General features: G+C 40.8%; 3 protein-coding genes across 3 annotated transcripts; 1 reads left to right on the top strand and 2 right to left on the bottom strand.

The window, feature by feature from the left end:
* The first annotated feature begins 1307 nt into the window (after positions 1–1307).
* Positions 1308–9354, top strand: LOC120669513. Its single transcript, XM_039949250.1, has 21 exons — positions 1308–1558; positions 3878–4018; positions 4099–4161; positions 4274–4327; positions 4429–5082; positions 5178–5351; positions 5443–5524; positions 5749–5808; positions 6017–6033; positions 6175–6282; positions 6386–6434; positions 6546–6617; positions 6700–6971; positions 7125–7232; positions 7327–7700; positions 7804–7981; positions 8078–8176; positions 8285–8416; positions 8532–8638; positions 8844–9025; positions 9120–9354. Exons 2-20 carry the CDS (start codon positions 3878–3880, stop codon positions 9022–9024), a joined length of 2925 nt encoding a protein of 974 aa, XP_039805184.1. The 5' UTR covers positions 1308–1558; the 3' UTR covers position 9025; positions 9120–9354.
* A 1989-nt stretch (positions 9355–11343) lies between these two features.
* On the bottom strand, positions 11344–14481 carry LOC120669512. Its single transcript, XM_039949249.1, has 10 exons — positions 14338–14481; positions 13732–13827; positions 13301–13426; positions 13159–13230; positions 12984–13055; positions 12804–12902; positions 12331–12405; positions 12150–12248; positions 11437–12019; positions 11344–11354 (listed from the first exon to the last, which is right to left on the bottom strand). The coding sequence occupies exons 1-10, from the start codon at positions 14419–14421 to the stop codon at positions 11344–11346; spliced, it is 1317 nt and encodes a 438-aa protein (XP_039805183.1). The 5' UTR covers positions 14422–14481.
* Positions 14482–17035: 2554 nt separating this feature from the next.
* LOC120668912 (RING-H2 finger protein ATL80-like) lies at positions 17036–17900 on the bottom strand. Its single transcript, XM_039948719.1, has one exon. The coding sequence runs from the start codon at positions 17826–17828 to the stop codon at positions 17304–17306; it is 525 nt and encodes a 174-aa protein (XP_039804653.1). The 5' UTR covers positions 17829–17900; the 3' UTR covers positions 17036–17303.
* Positions 17901–21129: the final 3229 nt, after the last annotated feature.

Below are 21129 nucleotides of genomic sequence, written 5' to 3'. Positions count from 1 at the left end.
GGTGGGAGGGTACAGTGGGGTGGGTTAGGGTTTTTTATTTTTATGGGTAATCGGGCTCATGTGGGATTTAGGTGGGCTCATTCCATTAACTGAGGCGGACATTTATAATGTGTCCGCATTTGAAAATACGATAATTAACAGAGGTGGTCACGTTATAAGTGACCGCCTCTATTAATCCACTTTCTAAGGCGGTTTTCGTAACCGCCTTTGTTTAATAAGAAATGGCATCCTCTGTTAATGCTGGGTAGGTGATTTTTTTGTGCCTGCCTCAGAGACCTTTTTAAAAGTGTCTCGCTTAATCCAGTAGTAGTGACATAGCAATCAGCTCGATTGGACCTGTGTATCTGTGTATCCACTACCTGCCAACGACCAGCGCGCTGAGGTCGCACCCGATCGTGGTGAGGTTGTGGTCGGTCGCGTTCATCGCCACCAGCGGCTCCCGGAGGAGCGCGACGCCGCGCCAGAGGAAGAAGAGGGCGGGGCGGAGCGTGCCAGGCACGGACGCGGCGAGGAGGCGCGGGGACAGTGATTGCTTGCTTGCTTCCAGGTAGTTCAGCACTTGATGATTCCTTAACGGAAGAAGAAAAGCCGGTCGAGTTTCAGACCCAGATCGAACGCCCCCCCCCCCCCCCCCCAAAAAAAAAGCCGGCGCAATTCCATCCCGACTTTGAGAAGGAGAGATGGAACCTTCGCTTGGAAACATGATGAAAAGGAGAAAGAGGCGTTTGACCATTACAAAAATCTGTTGGGCTCCAAAGTCATCAGAACATGCTCTCTGAATTGGGACTTTCAGCACCTCCCAATGATTGAGGAGGGACTTGATGGGGCGTTTATAGAGGAGGTGATTAAAGAAGTGATCTCTTCCCTACCTTCGGATAAAGCACCAGACCCCAACGGCTTCACAGGTGCGTTTTATAAATCTTGCTGGCATATTATCAAGGCAGAGGTTCTGGACGCTTTTAACTGCTTGTTCTCCCTCAACACTGGCCCTTTGGAGCGAATGAACTCGGCAGTCATCACCCTCATTCCCAAAAAAGAAACTCCTGAAACGATCTCTGATTTCAGGCCCATTAGCCTCATTCACTCCTTTGCAAAGCTCATCTCCAAAGTCTTGGCCATCCGGCTCTCGCGCCAAATTCAAGCTGATCCCTATATCTCAAAGCGCTTTCATCAAGAAGCGATGCATACAAGACAATTTCCTTTATGTCCGTAATTTGTCCAGAGCCTACCATAAAAATAAAATGCCAGCATTACTTTTCAAGCTTGATATTGCGAAGGTGAAAGCTAAATCTTGCTCGAGCGTTTCTATCTGTCCCATCACTCGATTTTCTGTACCGTCCGATTTTTTTGTCTGACGCATCTGAGCCGTGTCTCTGTTTCTGCGGCTGTTTTATATTTGTTTTTCTTTTTTGGTTGTTGGGCCATCTTTGTCAGTGCGTAGTATTTGATTTTTTGGGAAGCGCGCTCATTTAGGAGGTGTCGGTGGCCAGATGCTTTTCACTTTCCTCATTTCATTTTCACCTTCATCCTGAAGGCTTCGTTCTCTCAGCGTGCCCAGGTAGGCGATCTCTTCAGCTCCCCCTCCCCGATCCCCCCCCCAATGTCTTTGATTCACTGTAGATTTTCGTAGTTCACATGCGTCTGGATATGCTTTGTGTTGTCGGTCTGCCTTTTAATCCTTTGGATTTTGGGGATTTTTTGTTCTAGGGCTCTTCTCGTGTCCCTCGACGTGCCCATGTTAGGCGATTTCTTCCGCTCCCCTCTCCTGATTTCCCCCCATTGTTTGGCCATATTTGTGTTGTCGAATCTGCGCTTTAATCCTTGTGGATCGAAACCTTCTTTGGATTTTGGGGGGATTTTTTGTTCTAGGGCTCTGTATTTTCCAGCGATCCCCACACCTCCGGTTCTCGTGTACAAGGTTTGTTCGCTTCCATACCCTCGAGGGGGGTTAATGTTCCCACGGCGTTGAGGTGAGGCGATTCTACTCGCCCCCACGCTTTCCCTGGGAGTGATTTTTGTGCTGAGTTTATGTATTTGGGATTTTCATTTATTCTTCTATTTTTTTCGTTGATCCAGGCATACAAGCGGGGGGGGGGGGGGGGTGCGTTGAATCTGAGTGTTATTATAGTTTGGGCCCCGGTTGATTTGATTTCAATGCTTTTTTCTGGTGTAGTTTCATCGGCTTATCTAGTTATCATTTTTTGTCATGACGAGGTGCTTCATTTCTTAGATCAGCTAGATAGCTTGTTTTATTAGGCTTTTTTAGGTGGCTTTTTTGCTGTGATTTTCTCATCAGATTTGAGGCTAGGCCCCGCGGGGCGGGGTGGGGGGGGATTCCAAGCTAGAATATCTGTGAGCATGACTATGATGATTCCCTAGCAAATCTCCCCACACAAGTGTCATGAATTTTATGGCCCCCCAAATTTGTTCTTCACCTAGCTTGCCTCGAAATTGATTTATGGATTCATTGATCTTTTGTATTCTCTGTGGATATAGTTGTCCCTTTGTTGAGAGGAGCTTGTGTTTTATTTTTCACATGAATCCCGTTGGTTTAATTCTCTTTGTAGTTCGGTTGTGCTGAATTTTGGTTTGACCGGATCCACGACAATGTTCCCTATTATTCACTCATTTTGCTTTGATCAGCAGTAGCAGAAGCACTGGTTCATGTTTTTTGCCTGAACTCTGGTTGATCTCTAGGAGCACAACTCTACTCTATTTACTGTCTATTTGCAGGCTTGCGGCAATATCTTTAGCTCCCCTTTTCTTTTGATTTTTTAGTGACAACATCATATCATTTTTTTTCATCTTATCATTAGGTCACGGTACTTGGTGTCGTAGCAGGTTTTGGTTTGATAGTTGAAACAACATGTTGCTCTTATGTTACAGTACATCACAATCTCAGTTTCTAGTTCTTGTGTTTTAATTTTGGTGTGCAATAATAGTAGCATGCTAGGTTTAGTTTATTCTTGGCAAGGTCATTTTCAAGTGTTTGTAAATCAATTCATGCACTATTCTTTTATCTTTGTCCCTAGTAGTTGTATGGCAATCAGAGTTTGGCTTGTCCATTTAGAACGAGAGTTTTAGTTCAGAATTTCACTTCCTGTGAAGTGTCATTTTTTTTACAGGCTATAGTGAGCACTATTCATTGCTTCTTTTAGTTGCTTTTATTTCAATTATTTACTTCTACCGAGTTCTATTAGAAGGTAAAAATTGCATCAGTTGGGCTCCTATTTTTTAACTAATTTGCTTAGTGTTTTGGTTTGATGTCATCAAGTGCTAGCTATGGGATTTCATTGAAGGGTGCTAACTTTAGTTCAATATACTATCAGTAGTACTAGTAAGCTCCCAGTTGTATAGATATGCTTCTGTGCACGACAATTGGTTTATTTTCTTCCAAGTTATTAGCGCAAATTTTGCCTAGTTTGTTAGGTTGTGTTTTGCCTCTGCATTGCATCAAAAATTTCCAGTACATTTGTTTGTCATGCGCTGGTTAAATACATATTTCCTTAACACACACACAATTTTTTTTTTGAAATTTCAAAGAATATAGGTGTTCATGTGCAAGTTCATACTGCAAATAATTTATCTTTTTCCTAGTAGTTTTTGTGTTAATGACCATCAGGCCCGCTTGCGTGATCTGTTAAAAGTTCAATGTCAATCACATTACATTAACAACATACGCCAATTACATGGAGTTCCAAACTACCCATATTCGCCATAATATTTTGAGCTACTTATGCTAATTTTGGAATACGGGGGGTCAGGCCCATATAATGCCCAATATTGGTATTTTTTCTGAGCCGTTGATTTGTAATCGTGTGGTTCTAAACACTGGTATGTGTGATTTGTTAATTCTTTTGATAATTTGTATTTTTAGATGGCTACTAGAAGACGTAGAGGGTTAGCTGATTGTAATAGGGCTTATATGGAACCTGAAGAAAATGATAGCTCCGAGGCCGCATCTGAATCTGATGATATTGAACTGATTGACTGTGATGTTGATTCTGATGAAATTGATGTAAGTGTCGCCCCCCTCTTAATGATAGTACCTGTTTCTGTATTTTGATTAAGTTTTATGTACTTTGTTGTTTGTTGCAGGGCTCTTCTTCTAGTGATGATGTTGAATTGAAGCGCGAATTGTACAAGCAAGTTCTACTAGATGTAAGTGTTTGTTTGTCATTGTCTTCAACTTTTTTCCCCTGGATCATATTTTTAAAAATTGATGCACCCTCTAATTTTTTTAGTTCCTGGTTGTTTCATTATGTGTGTATAGTTCAACAGGATTAAAGAACTTAAAAGCAAACTTAAGACGTCTTTTAGTCATCAGGTAATTCTTTTTTAGCCCCGTGCATGTTCATTCTTTTAAGGGGTTGTGTGCTTGTTATTTTTTAATTACATATCCCGCTCCCATTTCACTTCTTTTCGCAGAGAAAGAAGATGAAGTCTTCCAAGAAACCCAAAGATGTTTTCACAAGATTTTCTGTTAAAGCTTTTTCCTCAGTCATAGAAGCTCTTACTCCAGATGAGAAGATAGTCATTGAGAGATATGGTTTTGGAGCCCTACTACATTTTGATAAGTGTTTTGTCCCGAACAATTTTGCCAAATGGGTAGCCAATCTTGTTGATTACAAATCTGGAGATATAGTTCTTGATGGAAAGGTTATATCACTGACCAAGGAATCTGTTCATTCTGTTCTTGGCCTCCCTATTGGTGGATCTGCATTCCCTTCTGACACTGTCTCAGGCAAATCTACTGTTCTTGAAAAGATTGGGAAGTCATCAATGCCCTCAGTAACTTTTTTTGTTAATAAGCTTACCAAGAACAAAGAAATTCTGCCCGATGAAGATTTTTTCATATGTTTCATGCTTGTTGCTCTCAACACATTCTTGTGTCCGAACTCTTCTGTCTCGCCTAGCCCTATACATTTTGGGATTTTTGCTGATGTTGAAAGAGCTAAAGAGTTTGACTGGTCAGCATATGTTCTAAATTGGCTAATTGAATCTATCAAGTTGTTCAAAAAAGGTAAATCTTCTAAAGCAACAGATTCAACAACACTCGGGGGTTGTCTGTACTATCTTACTGTAAGTTATTCTATTTTCTTGTTCATTTTTCTGTGTACTGTATACTTAAATTTTGTATGATTCACATTGATTTAATTATTTTCACATTTGTGAAGGTCATGTATCTTGACTATGTTGACTTTGGACCTCGTCGTCCCCCTCACACATTGCCCCGCATATCTATTTGGAAAGGTGATATGATCAAGACTTATTCTGATCTTGACCTCAAGTCTCCTGGTTGTTATGGTTTTCGCCCGTTGCTGGATTATTGCGATACCTGTTATTCAAAGGTAAATGTAGGAATTGCTCACCCTCCTGTATTTTTGTTTGCCCCCTTCTAATTATCACTGATATGTTTGTGTTTTTTTTTTGTTGTGATAGAATCCACACCTATTTGACAATCCCACGTATGCTGCCTCCGCTGATTCTGAGTTTTTGGCCATGATTGACTCAGTGTCAAGGTGTAAGCTTCCACTTGCTCTCAAGAACTCCATTGCTAAGGCCGTAGAAAATCATTGTTTAAATTGTGGACTCAGACTTGATTTGGATGTGACTGCTGTGTCAATTCTACCCTCTAATTTGTTGGCTACATTCACCACACTCTTGACGCATGCGTCCAATGTTGATTCGAGGTCCAAGAAATTAGTTTTGGAAGTTTTGAAGATTTTCACTGAACATTTTGAAAAGATATTGCATCAGATGTGAACAATGGCACCAGAGCAAGCCCCCTAGTTCCTAATGTTTCATGTACACTTCTTCAACATTTTTTTGGCTATGAAACTACTGATCTTTTATTTTATTTAAATCTTCATTTACTTTTTTGTGTCCAATCCGTCTTCTCTGCTTTATTTGGTATTATCAGGTCGCGACATTCCCATTATCTCTCCTACTGATAATACTTCCACTGCTCTGAATCCTAATCAATCTGGTGTTCATTCTACCCTTCGTCTGCCAGCTTTGTGCCCAGAAAAGGTACCCTTTTGTGTTCCACTGTACTACTTTAAAATTCTTTCTTTTTTACACTTCTCATGTAGTAAAATTACACTTTCAATCACAACTGTAATTTGCTGTACTGTTTTATTTTAATTTCTTCTATTTCTTTTTGGTTTTCAGCAACCTTCTGTTCATACCCAGTTTACTAACAAAAATTCAAAGCTGCATAGCGATCATGATGGCCGCTCAGATTTGATCCCATCATCGTCAAATCTCAATTCTTCTCTGGTATGTTATGTTTAAATCTTTTTTAATGTTTCATTTTTAACATATTGTCTTCCTAACCTTTTTTTAATTGTCATATTAACCTTTTTTTTAATGTGATATATAGTTGAATCAGGAACATGTTACCAAATTTTTGGACAAGTTGACTCGCATGAGTATGTAAACTGTTTCTAATTTGTTATTACTTCTTTTCTTTTCAAATCTCTTATTTTTATTAATTTTTATACCTCTAATACTGTTGATTGTACTTTTTAATTTTTTATTAGGAAATTCTCCTGCTACTCCTAAATCAAGCAGTAAAGATTTTATACGCCCAGCCAACAGTTGTCCTCCTAGCTGTAAGTTTATTAGGAAATTATCCTGCTACTTTTACAATTCATTTTTAATTTTGTATAACACCTTTTTGTTGCCTTTTTTTAGGGTTCGCTGAGGAAAAGCTGAGGGTTGCCAATTCTAAGCTTAGTACCGGCAAGTCAGTCTTCCAATCTGGTGTTGGGTCTCTTCGGACTGCTCTTCATGACATTTCCAATGGCAATATGTTTGGTACTCAACATTCTCGCAATCCAACTCCCAACAGTTGCAATCGTGATCTTGGCAAAGATATCATCATGCTTGAAGATGATGTTGAATTTGTACCAGATTCCTATTCACCTAATTCTAGACCTTCTCAGAGTGGAGCTATGCGTGATAAGGTATTATTTGTACGATTCCTATTTTTTTTTCATCTAGTCTGTAGCTGAGTTCCTTTTTTTATCCTTTATGCATTTTCATTTATATAATGTATGCTTACATTTATGCATTTTCATTTATATAATGTATGCTTACATTTATCCATATACATTCAGGAGGATTCTCCCCCTAGATTTACACCAAATTTATCAAGCAAACGCCCATCTTCTACTTCTAATCGTAATGTCTCTTTTGCTTTGCCATCCAAAACTTTGGAACTACAGGTATTTATTTTTATATTTTTTATTTTTTAATCTAGTTCAGCATTATCATTTTTCTTTTTTTGCATCTTTTTTAATGTCGATCTTTTCTTTTCAGAAATCTCCTGAGGTTCAAGTCTTGAGGGAAGCTACTTTGGCTCAGACTGTTCGCAGTATGACTAGAAGGTCTGATGAAATGTACAATAAGAAATTCTCTGCAACGCCATGTAGCAAGGCAACTCCAGTTTTGTCTACTACCCCTACTGCTCTTGATGATGCATCAGCCAACTCTTCATATGGTTTGCCTAGATATCAGCATAGAGATTCTTCAACTGGTGGCAAAGTTCCAATTCATGGTCCCAGAAGAGTTGTTAAGCCTGGCCCTCTCTTCAACGTTGACTTTGAAACAACAAAGAAAAAGATTTCTGTGTCTAAATCAGAGTTGAGGAACTATAAAGCTATATGCAATCTTGCCACTTCCCAGTTCAGCAAGTATGTACACTAAATTGTATATGCCAATATTGATTAGTATATACTTTTTTAGCAGCTGCTAATATGCTTCACTGTTTTCTTTTTAAATAAATTTTGGTGGCAGTGAGGATGCAGTTTCAATTGCTAAAGTTCGTTGCACTTTTTGGTCTCCTGGAGAATCTTTGAAACCAGGCGGATTAGTCAATTCCTTTGTAGTTTCAGCATTTTGCTACAGTCTTTACATGAATCCAGCCGGGGCCCCAGATGTCTCCAAGTCTCATTATTTTTTTGCCAACATTGGTGTATGTATCAAATTTTATTGTTTTTAAAAATGCCCCCAACTTTGTTCACCTTTTCATTGAAATAACATCAAATTTTTTCATTGTGTTTGCTGACAGGAGAACTTGCACAAGGATTTTGATGATGCCAACCAAGATACCATAGCTCGTGCTTTCAAAAGATCCTCGAGGAGTAGACCTCTTAATCATTCCAACAATGTATGTTTTTCTATTTTTATAAATTTTTTCCATTTGTTTATTTTCCTAATGCAGTTGTAACTTTAAATTTTAAAATTCATTCATATTTCAATTTTTATGTTTACGCAGTTGTACTTCCCAATTTGCATCAATGACCATTGGTTTGTATTTGTGGTTGATATTAAAGATCGCAAGTTTGTCTTTTTGGATTCTTTATACCACAAAGATCATGAATTTCAGGAAATTGCAAGAGATCGATTGGTTAGTTATTATTTATTCTTTTTTAGTGTAGACATTTTGTTAATCTTTTTGTTTGTCTATATACAATATTATTAATTTATCTTTTTCCAATGCCACTTGTTTTGTATTTTTGCAGATTCCTTCCTTTCAACTTTACTGGGATAGATTTGTGCAAGTTGGAATGGGTTTTGATGAGTATGAGGTCTTGTATCCTGATGTGCCCCTTCAACCATCAGATAATATGTATGTAACTCTATCTTGTATGCTAATTACAGCTGGGTATTCAAAAATTTACAGTCCACGGTTACTGTAACTTTTTATCCAATGCACTATAATTTTCCACTTATGTTCAAGTATACTACAGTTGATATGACAAGTTCCAGATTTTTCCGAATCCAAAAATTTTCTCCTATGATTGTATCTACAATTTTTATTATTAATTTTTCAGTGCTGATTCTGGCATTTATGCGATGATGTTTCTTCAATGTTGGAAGTCTCCAAGATCTGTTTTGCGCAACATATTTGATTCTTCTGACATTCCAATTATAAGAGTTAAAATTGCCAATGATCTACTATTTCTCCCTGGAAATTCTGGAATGAAAAATCGTGTTATCGAATATGAGTTCTAAGGTACACGTACATTCCAAGAATCATGTTATGCATATGTTTTGGGTTTATAAATTAACTGTGCACATATTTTTTGTGCATTTTATGTTGGTTTCAGGAAGGCAAGCATTGAAGATCAGCAGCTTTCATCGCCTCAACATCAACTCGAAGCTCAAGAAACATGTTTTAGCTTACAGATCACACTGAAAACTATAGTAGCATAGTACTAGTACTGTTTCCAGTTCGGAAATCGCAGAATCTGGAATACTAGGTCTTGAATACTTTTTGTAATAACAAACAGTACTTCTCCTCAATTACTGTTGAATACTACTTCACAAACATTATGACCTTTAATACTTCTATTGCTTTTCTATTTTTGTCCGGTCTCCCCCCGTTCGCACTGTTTACTTGGTCTGCCCAGTTACATCTTCATCTCCTTTCTTCATTTTCTTGGTGGCCCTTGCACTTGGACCTGCAATACAGAAATATGTAACATTTTGTTAGTTTTTTTATTTTCATGCCCACCTCATCTGCTTTTTTGCCTTTTATTTGAATATTTTAATTCAATATATTTTTTGGTAGACACTTACCTGTTGCTTTCTGCTTCTTTGGTTGTTTCTTCTTTTGCTCTTTTGCCATCTTTCTTCTAATTTCTTCTATCATCGGTTTCATCCTTGTGGGCAGTGAAGGTCTACCTTTCTGTTTCACCTTTTCAGGGTCTTCAAGGTGTCCAAGTTCATGTAAGTTTGCTGAACTCGCTTCTGCCATACTACCATTATCTTGCATTCTTGATTGATGAGTCTGTGCTTGTTGCAGTGGTGTACTAAGCAACTCATCAAGGGTCTTGTCTATTCTCTCAAATTCTTCACTCAGGTACTGCATAGCCTCATCTGTCTTTGAAGCTTTAGAATTTATTAGTGCAGCTTTCCGCGACAGTATATTGTATCTAAGCATCTCATGTGTTTTAGGAACTATTTCTGGAAGTGGCAAATTCATCTTCTTGTCTTTCTTTCTCCATCGATTAATTATATATTTCTCAGGAATGCCATTGATTTCTTCCTCAACGATCACCTTTAGTATGTGTGAACATAGGATGCCATCCTTATTGAATTTGCCACATATGCAGCTAAATTCCTCTCTGCCTTTTGTGAGCTCTGTCAACACAATGTACTTCCTTAGTCTGTATGGTTTGTAAATTTGGTTACTCTTGGGCCAAACTTCAAAGCACTTCCCTTTCTCTGTTTCTTCATATTTGAGTCTCTCTGTTTGTTGTAGCTCATACTGAAATTTTCTGAATATGTTCTTGTTATACAAATCCATGGCTTGTTTTTCAACATTGTAGCCATACATGAGCTCCTTGGGTCTTTTTTCTCTGCTTTGATTGTCTGCTATATCTTCTTTAATGTTAATTCCATCCACTATTCTCTGGAACTCTCTTAGGAAACTTATTATACTACAAGTTTGACTGACATTCTCTTTAACCCTTGCATTTGTCCCTTCGCTCCTACCTGTGCTCTGGATAAATGGAAAGAAATCATCCTTGAAGTATACAGGTATGAACCTTTCTCTGTTTTCCCACATTTTAGTGAAGTATTTGTTGTTTTGAAGCTCTTTGTCTGCAATCATTTTCTGCCAAAGATGTTCAAATTCATGTGTTGTTAGTGAGTAGTTTATGATGTCCTCAAATTCTTCTTGCAGCCCTTCTTTTGCAGCAAAACATCTGCCATTCTTGTTGTAACACTTGTATTTTATATGGAAGAAACAGTTTCTGTGTCTCGTATTTGGCATCACCTCTTTTATAGCTGCCCTCATCGCCTTGTCTTGATCTGTTATTATTGATTTGGGATGTTTCCCACCCATGGATTCTAGGAATGTCTCAAATATCTAAACGAATGTGTCTATCTTTTCATCTGAAACAAACGCACACCCAAACATGCATGTATGTCCATGACCTGTCACACCGCAAAATGGAGCAAATGGAAGGTTGTATTTGTTGGTCATATATGTGGTATCAAAGCTAACACAATCCCCATACTCTGCATAATATTTCAGTGATGAGCCTTCTCTCCAAAATAAGTTTTTGACTTTCATATCATCATCCACATCAAATTTGTAGAAAAATGTAGGATCTTCAGCTTTTCTATTTCTAAAGTATTCCAAGGCCTTGGACATATCATTTCCAGTCACCTCTCGATTGATTTTTGTCCTGTAGTTTGCTACATCTTTATTCTTATATGGTAGTGCAAGGAGGCCTCCTCTCAGATATGATAGAATTGATATCATTTTTCTTGTTGGGATATTATTGTCATTCAATGTTCTTATCATTGCTTTTTCCATATCTGTCATGTTCTTCCTGCCACTGAAAAGTTGATTCCTATTGCTAGGGTTGAGCTCATGATTGTGATCAAGGTCTAGCCTGATAATTCTCCATATACCATTGATCTCCTTGACCACCATTACAACTGGGCAATTTGTTTTGACCTGGACATTTGTTTTTCTCTTCGGTCCTTTCTGAGCCACTGCTGCAATTATTTCAGGTTCAATTTCTTCTTTCCTTTCTTGTTTACTTTCTTTTCCATAGCGATGACATTTCATTTCCACCTTGAAAATTTCACCTTTCCTTTTTTTGTGTGTCGTTCTAGCTGTATGGGTAGTAACTACTTCAAAACCTGCAATAAACCCATAGAAGCTGAAGAAATGATGAGCAGCATTCCTATCTTTAAATTCCATTCCAATCTGCGGAGTATATTTGCTCTCAGTGTCTGCATTGTTCCCTTCAGCTGCTTCCTTTTGCTCACTTCGAATGAAATCTTCAATTTCTTCCTCTATAAGTTCCTGGCTCCCTCTGGTTGTATCCGCATCATTTTCTGTTTCTGTGTTTGATTTAGCTCCCCCAGTGTTTATGCCAGTGCAACCAGATCCTGTGTCAATCTCCACATTGTCCACTCTCATTTGATTGAATATGTCTTCTCTCCAGTTGTTGCTGTAGGTAGCAGTCTCTGAATCTGTAGTTTCATCCTGCACCAATTTTGATCAGTATGTCAACAGTCATTCAATTTACTATTTTTAAAAGTTACTCACGAAACTTTTATTTTTTTTAATATTGGAACTACCCAAATCCATATTATTTTTTTGTACAACCAATTACCTGTGTATGTTTATGTCCAAAACTCGGTGTCCAGTCTCTTGAATGTGCATATTCTGCCTCATGCAAAAAGCTTTGCTCAACATTTTTTACTGGCCCCTCCTGCAAAAAGATATTTGTGTAGTATTAATATGTTGTGGGATCTTTCTAATTTATTTTTGTTTTCACAAATGACAAAACTTACCTCTGACATAGCTTCTTTATCTGCTATGTTCTTCAGAATATCACCATTTTCACTTGCCAAGCTGTACATGGTAACCTTTTCATATTGAATGAAAAAAGTGAGAAACATTCACTTATCACTTTTGCCAAGTTGCTTTTTTATGTGAAATCTCATGCACTGTTCATTTTTTTTGCTAGTTACAGTTGTTTAAACATGAATTTACAGGCCACATGTACTGTAATTTCTATGGGTTCAAACTGTAATTTCATACAGGTTCAACTATAATATAGTTTAATACAGCATGGTGGTTCTAACTGTAGAAAGTATTTGATATATTTTGTTGTTCACATGTTATTTGATTATATATGAATTTTCTGTAATTTTTTTGAATAAATTTTTTTGAATCTTTGAACTACCCAGATCCACTTTATTTTTTGCTCGAGCAATTAGTGTCCCCCAGGTGCTCCCCTCAAATGTGATGCATATATTATTACCTCTGTATGTTTATGTCCAAAACTCGGTGTCCAGTCTCTCGAATGTGCATATTCTGCCTCATGCAAAAGCTTTTGCTCAATAATTTTTGTTGTGCCACCCTGCAAAAAGATGTTTGCTTGGTATTAATACATTGTGGGATCTTCATAATTTTTTTGGTCTACACAAATGACGAAACTTACCTCTGATACATCTTTATCTGCTCTGTTGTTCAGAATATCATCATTTTCAGTTGCCAAGCTGTACATGGTAATCTTCATTTTGAATGAAAAAAGTCAGAAATATTTCTTATAGTTATGTTAGTATCATTTTGTAATTTATTCAATTTCCATTCTTATTTTTAGAGAAGCCTTTTACCCCATATTCTTCACGGGCTGAATCATTCCCTTCATAGATTTCAGAAGGATTGCAGTGCTCAGTTATGATCCCCTGCATAGTAAAATAAAAATTATTCACCTTTTTTGTATGAAGTACCACTCTGCTTTTTATATAAGCATACCTCAAAACCACAAGACCGAGTCAACATTTCCACAAAACTCATTTGTTGCCCCTGTTGGACTTCATTTGTCTTGTCCTGTTCTTGTGAATTTTTAATCTGCTCTATCAGTAGCCCTGTGTATGATCCCTACACAGAGAAATTGACATGTGCTTATATTTTGCATTTCCACAAAACTTCATTTTTTTTGTATCATTCTTTTAATTAAATTTGTAAAGATCGTACTGGTTGACTGTTCAAAATAATTTTGTTTAAATAGTCATTCAAACCGAGACCATCCCCTCCTTGTTGGGCTTCATAATTCACCATCTGGATAACAAAAAGATTTGTGTCAACACTACATTTCACAACTGTTTTCTTAACCTGAATAAGTCAGCATTTCTTGTCTATGTATTTTGCTCATGATATTATAGTTGTGGACACCTTTTTTTTACCTGCACATTTGTCTGTGTAATTGCTTCGAGTCGACTATCATTTTGCAAGTTCGGCATCTGCCAGAATTCCTCTGCAATAGTTGCTGGTCTGCCACCCTGTATAGAGATTGAAGTAATTGAAATAATTGTCATGCCTAGTACTATCACAGCACTCATGAAACTGTAAATCAAGTAATAGGTTTTTAATGGTCTTTCTGACATGATGCTATATTGCATTTGCCAAAACTTAGTACATGCGTAGTATATTTTGATTTTGTTCATGTTGTCTTTTTTATAGTATTTGTACATGCCAGCTTAACTGCGATTTTATTTGAAAATGATCTGTATATCATGTCAGATTCTACTATAATGTAGTTCATGTACAAGGATAAAAGTAATTTTTCTGACAGAAACAGTCTACTTATGTGCGCTATTTTTTTCTGTGTGTTTGTATCAGGGTGGAGAAGGATTTTTCTCTCTTTTTCTATGAATCTGCCTTTTTGTGACTACTGATAGAGGGATGAACATAAAATTAGCTAATTGGCATGGCAAAACAAGTTACGAGAGAAGGATGGACTCGAAATTAGCTAATTTGGCATCTCAAAACAAGTAAGCTACATCTCTAACCTGCTCAATTGCTGATGTTGACTGGCCCTGCTGTTCATCGATGCTCTCTTGTTGCATGTCTCCTATGGATTGTTTGTTTTCCATTGTTTTTTGCCGGCGTTATATCCCGTAATCTCTGGATCGGTTCGCCATAATTTGCCTTGGCTCCCAGATCTTCTTTTTCTTTCTCCGATCGATCTTTTGCTTGGCAGACAAGTTCTTTTTTTCATTTACGTTTTTGCCCTTTCTTCTTCTTCCAGCTATCGGTTGTCACATTTGATTTTGGACCTAGCTTACGGGCTTGCTCTATTTGTTGGGCTCAATTTTTTTTCCACCTCATCCATGACATCTCATTTTGTTTGGGCCTCATCTTTTTTCATTCAGGTTTTGGGCATCTTATTTTCATGTACCTAGTCTTTTTTTAGTGGGCCTCTATTTATTTCCATATTCCCAATTCATTCTTTTTAGTCATTTTATTTTTCGCTTTTTTATGTGAAACCTCCCGCGATGTTCATTTTTCTTTATTTTTGTTAGTTACAGTTGTTTAGACATGAATTTACAAGCCACATGTACTGTAATTTTTATGGGTTCGAACTGTAATTAATTCTAGATTTAACTGTAGTAAATATTTCATATATTTTTTTCTGTTCATATGTAATTTGATTAAATATGAATTGTTCTATTCATATATAATTATTTATCTTTTTTCTATTCTCTTTCTGCTAATTTTTAGCAGCCGTTGATCTATGATCCTGTGGTTTGTTTTTTTCAAGTGACAGCTTTGCTTGCATCACTCGATTTTTTGGTCTACCAAAAAAAACAGGTGCTGTGGCAAACCAAATTACTCGAGTGATTATTTGTCCTAAACTGCTCGAGTCCCAGGTAGACAGCTCCTATTGCGAAAGCCTTTGACTCTGTTTCTTGGGAGTATCTCCTTGAGCTTCTGGAGAAGAGAGGCTTCTCAGTCAGGTGGAGGAATTGGATTTTCTTGATTCTTGTCTCCTCATCCTCCTCGGTGATGCTTAATGGGGTGCCGGGCCCTTTCTTCCACCATGAACGCGGGCTACGACAAGGTGATCCTTTATCGCCCTACCTCTTCATTTTGGCAATTGATACTCTGCACCGGCTTTTTGTTCTGGCCACTGAAGAGGGCGGACTTACTGAGCTTCGTGGAAGGCATGCCTCTATTCGTTTGTCACTGTATGCGGATGATGCTGCGCTCTTCCTAAACCCGCGGAAAGAAGAAGTGGACACAACCCTAAAAATTCTGGAACATTTTGGTGAAGCCACGGGTCTCAAAGTGAACCTAACAAAGAGTTTGGTGGCAGCGATACGTTGCACTGAACTTGACCTCCAGTCCATCCTTTCAAATTTTTCATGACTCAGGGTCACTTTCCCCCTCTCCTATTTGGGACTCCCTTTAACGATGGGCAGACTTAAAATGGTTCACCTGCAAACAATGCTGGACAGAGTGAGAGCAAAGCTTGCTGGTTGGCAAGGCAAGCTGCTTACTGCTGGAGGTCGAAGAGAACTGGTCCGCTCGGTGCTATCTTCCATGCCGATCTACTTGCCGACCGCCCTAAAAGTACCGAAATGTTTCATTAACGACCTAGACAAAGCAAGACGTCGCTTCCTTTGGGCGGGCGACTAAGTTTTCCATGGGGGCAAGTGTAAGGTCAACTGGCCGACTACTTGCTTACCAACAGCGGCTGGTGGCCTGGGAATTTTGGACCTAGAACGTTTTGGCCGCGCCCTGCGTCTGCGATGGCGGTGGTACAGCTGGACATGTCCGGATAAACCTTGGTCCACCTCTGATTTGCCGGTTCACAACACGGATCGAGCATTATTCGCGGCTGCTACTCGTGTCCAGGTAAACAATGGAAAAAAGGCTCTCTTTTGGCACTCAAGTTGGCTGGACGGGCAGGCGCCCATCACCCTGTTTCCACAGCTATACAAACACAGCAGAAGAAAGAGGAGGACCGTGCTTGATGCTATGACAGACCACAAATGGATCAGAGACAGCACACAACCTGACCAATGACTTGCTGTCGGAATACTTTGAACTTTGGATTAAAATCGAGGCTCAGAGTCTGAATTTGGACACCCAAGAAGACGACCAAATTACCTGGACACCAACGGCCACCGGCACATACTCGGCAAAATCTGCTTACGACCTACAACTTATTGGCAAAGTCCGATCGCTGGTTGCAAAAGCCATCTGGAAGCCTTAGGGGCCTAACAAATGCAAATTCTTTTTGTGGCTCCTCCTACAAAATAGAATTTGGACAGCTTATCGGTTGATGTTACGTGGATGGCCAAACTCTTATTTTTGCCCACTGTGCTACCGAAATTTGGAGACCGCTTTTCATCTGGTAGCCGAATGCCCCTTCTCCAAACAGGTATGGACTGTGGTTGCGAACTGGGCTAATTGCCCTTCCCTTTCTCCACACAACTGGACAGGCGTTCTTGACCTTCAATATTGGTTCAGAGATCTCACATCTGCCAGTACCCAACAGCGACGGGGGCTTCTAACACTAGTGCTACTGGTAATTTGGTCACTGTGTAAGGAGAGAAACAATAGAATTTTCAAGCATGAGGAGTTAACAGTGCCTAGGTTCACTGCCCTACTACGCGATGAAGTAAGGACCTGGATTTTTGCCGGTGCCAAGCATTTGGAGACCATAGTCGGTAGCATCTTTAATGAGTAATTAGTCTTTGTTTCACAGGGCCCTCCAAACATCCTGTTTTGAGAGGGAAGTTATAATTGGCGCCACTGGCGCCGCTGTAAACTCTCTCCTTCTTATCAATACATGCTGGACAATGTTCCAAGTCTTTCAAAAAAAAAAAACATCATCTATCCAAGAGTTCCTTAACTGCTTGCTCTGTACAAATGAACGGGATCGATCTATCAGACACTATTTTTGTCGACAAGGTAGCATACATGCATGTTTGCTAGCTCTCCACCAAGGAATTATTTACCTAGCTAGTTACTCATCAATCATCATCAAGGCAGCACCACCTGCAGGACGTCGTCCACCGCCGGGCACCTGGGCGCCCGCCGTTGCGACGACCGGCGGCTCCCAGACCACGATGGTGGCGCGGCAGGATGGGCAGGTTGCGCGCGTTCGCAGCCAAGCGTCGACGCAGGCGACGTGGAAGGCGTGGGCGCAGCGCGGGAGCACGCGCAGGGAGTCTCCCTCGGCGAACTCGGCCAGGCAGATAGCGCACTCGGAGGCGGAGGTGGAGGCGGCGCACGGCGGCGCGCCGAAGGGTACGCTGGGCAGCGCATCGATGGCCTTCTTCTTGAGCCCCTTGGGAGGGGGCTGCTGCTCATTATCCCCGCTGGAGGCGTGGCGCCCGCGGCAGGCGCAGCGGGAGACGACGAGACCGAGGCCGAGGACGCAGACGAGCGCGCAGAGGAAGGAGGCCAGGATGACCACCAAGTCAGAGTCCACCGGCGGCTGCTCGGTGGCGGCTGCGTGGAGGAGGAGGAGCCTCGCCGGGGCGCGCATGCTGCTGCTGGTGGATCGGAGGATGATCGAGGACGATGGCCTTGCCTTGGACGAGTCAGTCGGCCTCTTCCTTGCTTCTCCTTGATTGCCAATTGCCATGGCAGCAAGCGGCTGACCAGCTAGCTCTTTATAGTCAGACCACTCCACTGCACTGCTCCCCCACCCCCAGCGTGTCTGTCTGTCTGCTTCTGCGTGGGTCCAGCCAATGGATCGGAGTAGGAGTACTCTCGTGGCGCCACAAGGAGCTAGAGCTGCCTCTGCCTGCCACTCATCAAACTTTGTTTTTTTTTTCTTCTTTGTAACTAGTATTGTAGTAATACTTTTACAGGTAAGGTTATTTAGGAGGCTTTGCTTTCATTCACTTTTTCTGATGCTACGTGGAAATAATAAAGGGTGCCTTACTTATTTTAGCTACCTGTTACTAGTAAACGCGTAAACGCGTGCAGAGAAAGATGCTTTATTGACTGAATGCATGCATATCATGCTTCATGCAGGAGACTACCATGGAGCTAGTTAGTGCAACCTGCCTGCCTGCTGATAGCAGCATGCAGTTAGTGGTAGGCTAGCTCAACTACCTTTTTTGTTTTTCAAAACTAGGTCAGGAGCCCTGCCATGCAGTGGCGGAGCCAGACCTGAGAATCAGGAGGCAGCCTTGGTAATTGAGGTGCTAAGCTAATAAAAAGTGTCAAAATTACCGTTCATCTAATGGAGCTTTTGCATGGCAAGGGGGGACACGGCCCACTTTTGTCTACACTTAGCTCCGCCAGTGCTGCCATGCATGTCGTATAAGAGAGAAGAGAAAGTCTGAGTCATACAAGGTTACGATTACATGAAAGAAAGCTAAAGTGCTAAACCCGAAGCTCGGAAGACGACTAACATAGGTAATTCAGATACAACCGGGGCACCAGATACCAGAAACGCAGCTGCGTTTCATCCTTGTCTAGCCCTGCTAGTGGGGTGGGTCCGTCTTTTGGCTTTTTTGGGGTTTTCGGGTTGGGCACTGAGTTGAATCTTATTAGTATGTGTGGGAAAGGGTTTTATGAACTATCAGGTTGCAGCGGGTTGAATCTTGACCACAGGTTGGACGCGTGTTGACCTCACCGAGCGTGGGTGACTCGCTAGTGAGCACGGAACTTTTACTATAGTCTAAGCATATAATGGTTAGCTCACCATAAAAATTTCACTGTAATTGGACCAGAAATTGTAGCTATGAACTAATTATAGAAAAATATGTATTTAAAAGTACAAACAAATTATTTTACTAAATTGTATCATACTGTATGTTCACTGTATAGATCTTCTCATATGGAGTCCAACAAAATTAGATTTTCTATTTTATAAATTTTTGTCGTTTACTATGATTTTTTCAAAAGCTCAGCCAAAATAACATATAAAAGAAAAAGAGAAAATCGCCGAAAGAAAACAGTCAGGAATCTCACCTGTTCGGTATCATGAGTTCGAGTAGTCTAGTCTAATAATTTTAATGTTTAGGAAGGAAATGCGGACTTGGCCAAAGTTTATAGGAGGTTACCTTTTGATTACGGCACGGCCGTGTTTGAATTCAAAGAATTGGGCCTTTGCATTGCTTGGCAGTGACTGACTGGAGCATCTTTTTGGGCCATGGATGGAACTTATTTGCGCCGGCCCCAATTTGTTCAGTAGATGGCGGCCCAATTCCTCCCGGCCTTAGCTTCCAGTAGCCTAGCTAGGAGCCTAGGACCAGCAGCACAAGAGTAAGGCTGGAGCTGGAGGCTGGAGCTGGAATGCTGTGAGAGAAAAATACTGTTTGGCTGGCTGGAGCTGGAGCTGGTGGCTGGAGTGGTGTGAGAGGAAATTACTGTAGCGCTGGAGGAGAGTAGACCAGCCGAACACAGTGAAGGATGATTTTTTTTTTGAGGGGTTGACCGGTTGGGTTGAGGACGTGCAGTTTGGCGGCTAAACTTTTGTTTTCTTGTGGAAAGAAAGGCAGCTAATATAAAAGCTTTGCTTTATGGACGGGCCGGACGGATGGACGAGTCACATGCACATGCGCAGCAGCATTTTTCTCCGAACCTATCCTTTTCGCTGCACCATGCACTGCATGATCTACTACATGATCTACGGAGTACGACGCAGCATACATTTAATTGCTAGTCCCATCCCACCCACCAAAAGATCTTAGTTCACCTACCTAGCTTGTAACACCCGGTCCAAGATAACGGCTAAAATCTACTCTACATATTGAGTAAATCCCACCTATTAAATAATTCTCTTGCGCTTTCATCCTCGCTTGGCGCAAAAAGTTCGAACCAGAGTTACTAACTTACTAGGGACCGGCTATTTAAACTGGTTCGGCTCCCTCACCGTTTATGGAACCAAAGATCCTGTGCCGCGGCGCTACAGTAGCCGTGTGACGGCTATTTAAACTGGTTCGGCTCCCTCACTGCTGGTGAGACCAAAGATCCTATGCCGCGACGCTGAAGTAGCCGTGCGCTACAGTAACCCGCGCGACCCTGTCGGTGCATGGGCCGTGACATAGCTAGTCACCGAAAGCTAGCTAGCAAGATGACACATGCATCTTTCTCTTTCGATAATCGTCTTCTTGTTCTTTTCAAAAAAAAATCGTCTTCTTGCTCTTTACCAAGCAAAAAGCTATGCTAGCTGTTCGGTCCGGCCTTTCTTTTCTTACTCAGCACGTATCACTGTAGCATCAATGTAACACAACCGGAGCAGCCGGAGCCAACTTTCCTCCTTCCTCCAGCTCCGCGCTACAGCGGGCAGGGGCACTATAGTTGTATGCATGTAGTACGTCGGTTGGTAGATGATACACACTAGATGATACGTAGGATTTGATGCACCCATGCAACAACCATATGTATTCTTAAAACATTTCCAGCAGATTTGGTATAATGGATATCTATCTCTAAAAACTGCCAGAATATCTAAAATCTACCAAAAATAGCTCCAGCAGATTTGGTATATGGATACCTATCCCTAATTTTTTTTAGCAAATTACCTAAATTTCTCTCTCCTTAACCCAAATATACCAAACCAAAGGCTGGATTGCGAAAACTAGAGGTGTGTGGCGGGAGAGGCAACTGCTCCTGGGCGGAGATTTCCGCGTCGTCTCCGGTCGCCCGCCGCCTCTCCGCAAGGCCGCGCGGCCGTCCCCCCAGACGCCGGCGCGGCGCCGGCTACCGGTCGCTGCTCACTTCGGGTCGAAGCGGCGCGGTGTGGCGGAGGAGCGGGGTCGGGTTGGAGCGGAGCAGTGCAGTGGATGAGCGGGGCCGAGCCGGAGCTGCACGGCGGGTGGAGCGGAGTG

Source organism: Panicum virgatum, chromosome 4N (assembly GCF_016808335.1).
Source record: "Panicum virgatum strain AP13 chromosome 4N, P.virgatum_v5, whole genome shotgun sequence".
Taxonomy (NCBI): Eukaryota; Viridiplantae; Streptophyta; class Magnoliopsida; order Poales; family Poaceae; genus Panicum; species Panicum virgatum.
Note: the sequence above shows the minus strand (reverse complement) of the source record. Positions and strands in the feature narration are given on the sequence as shown.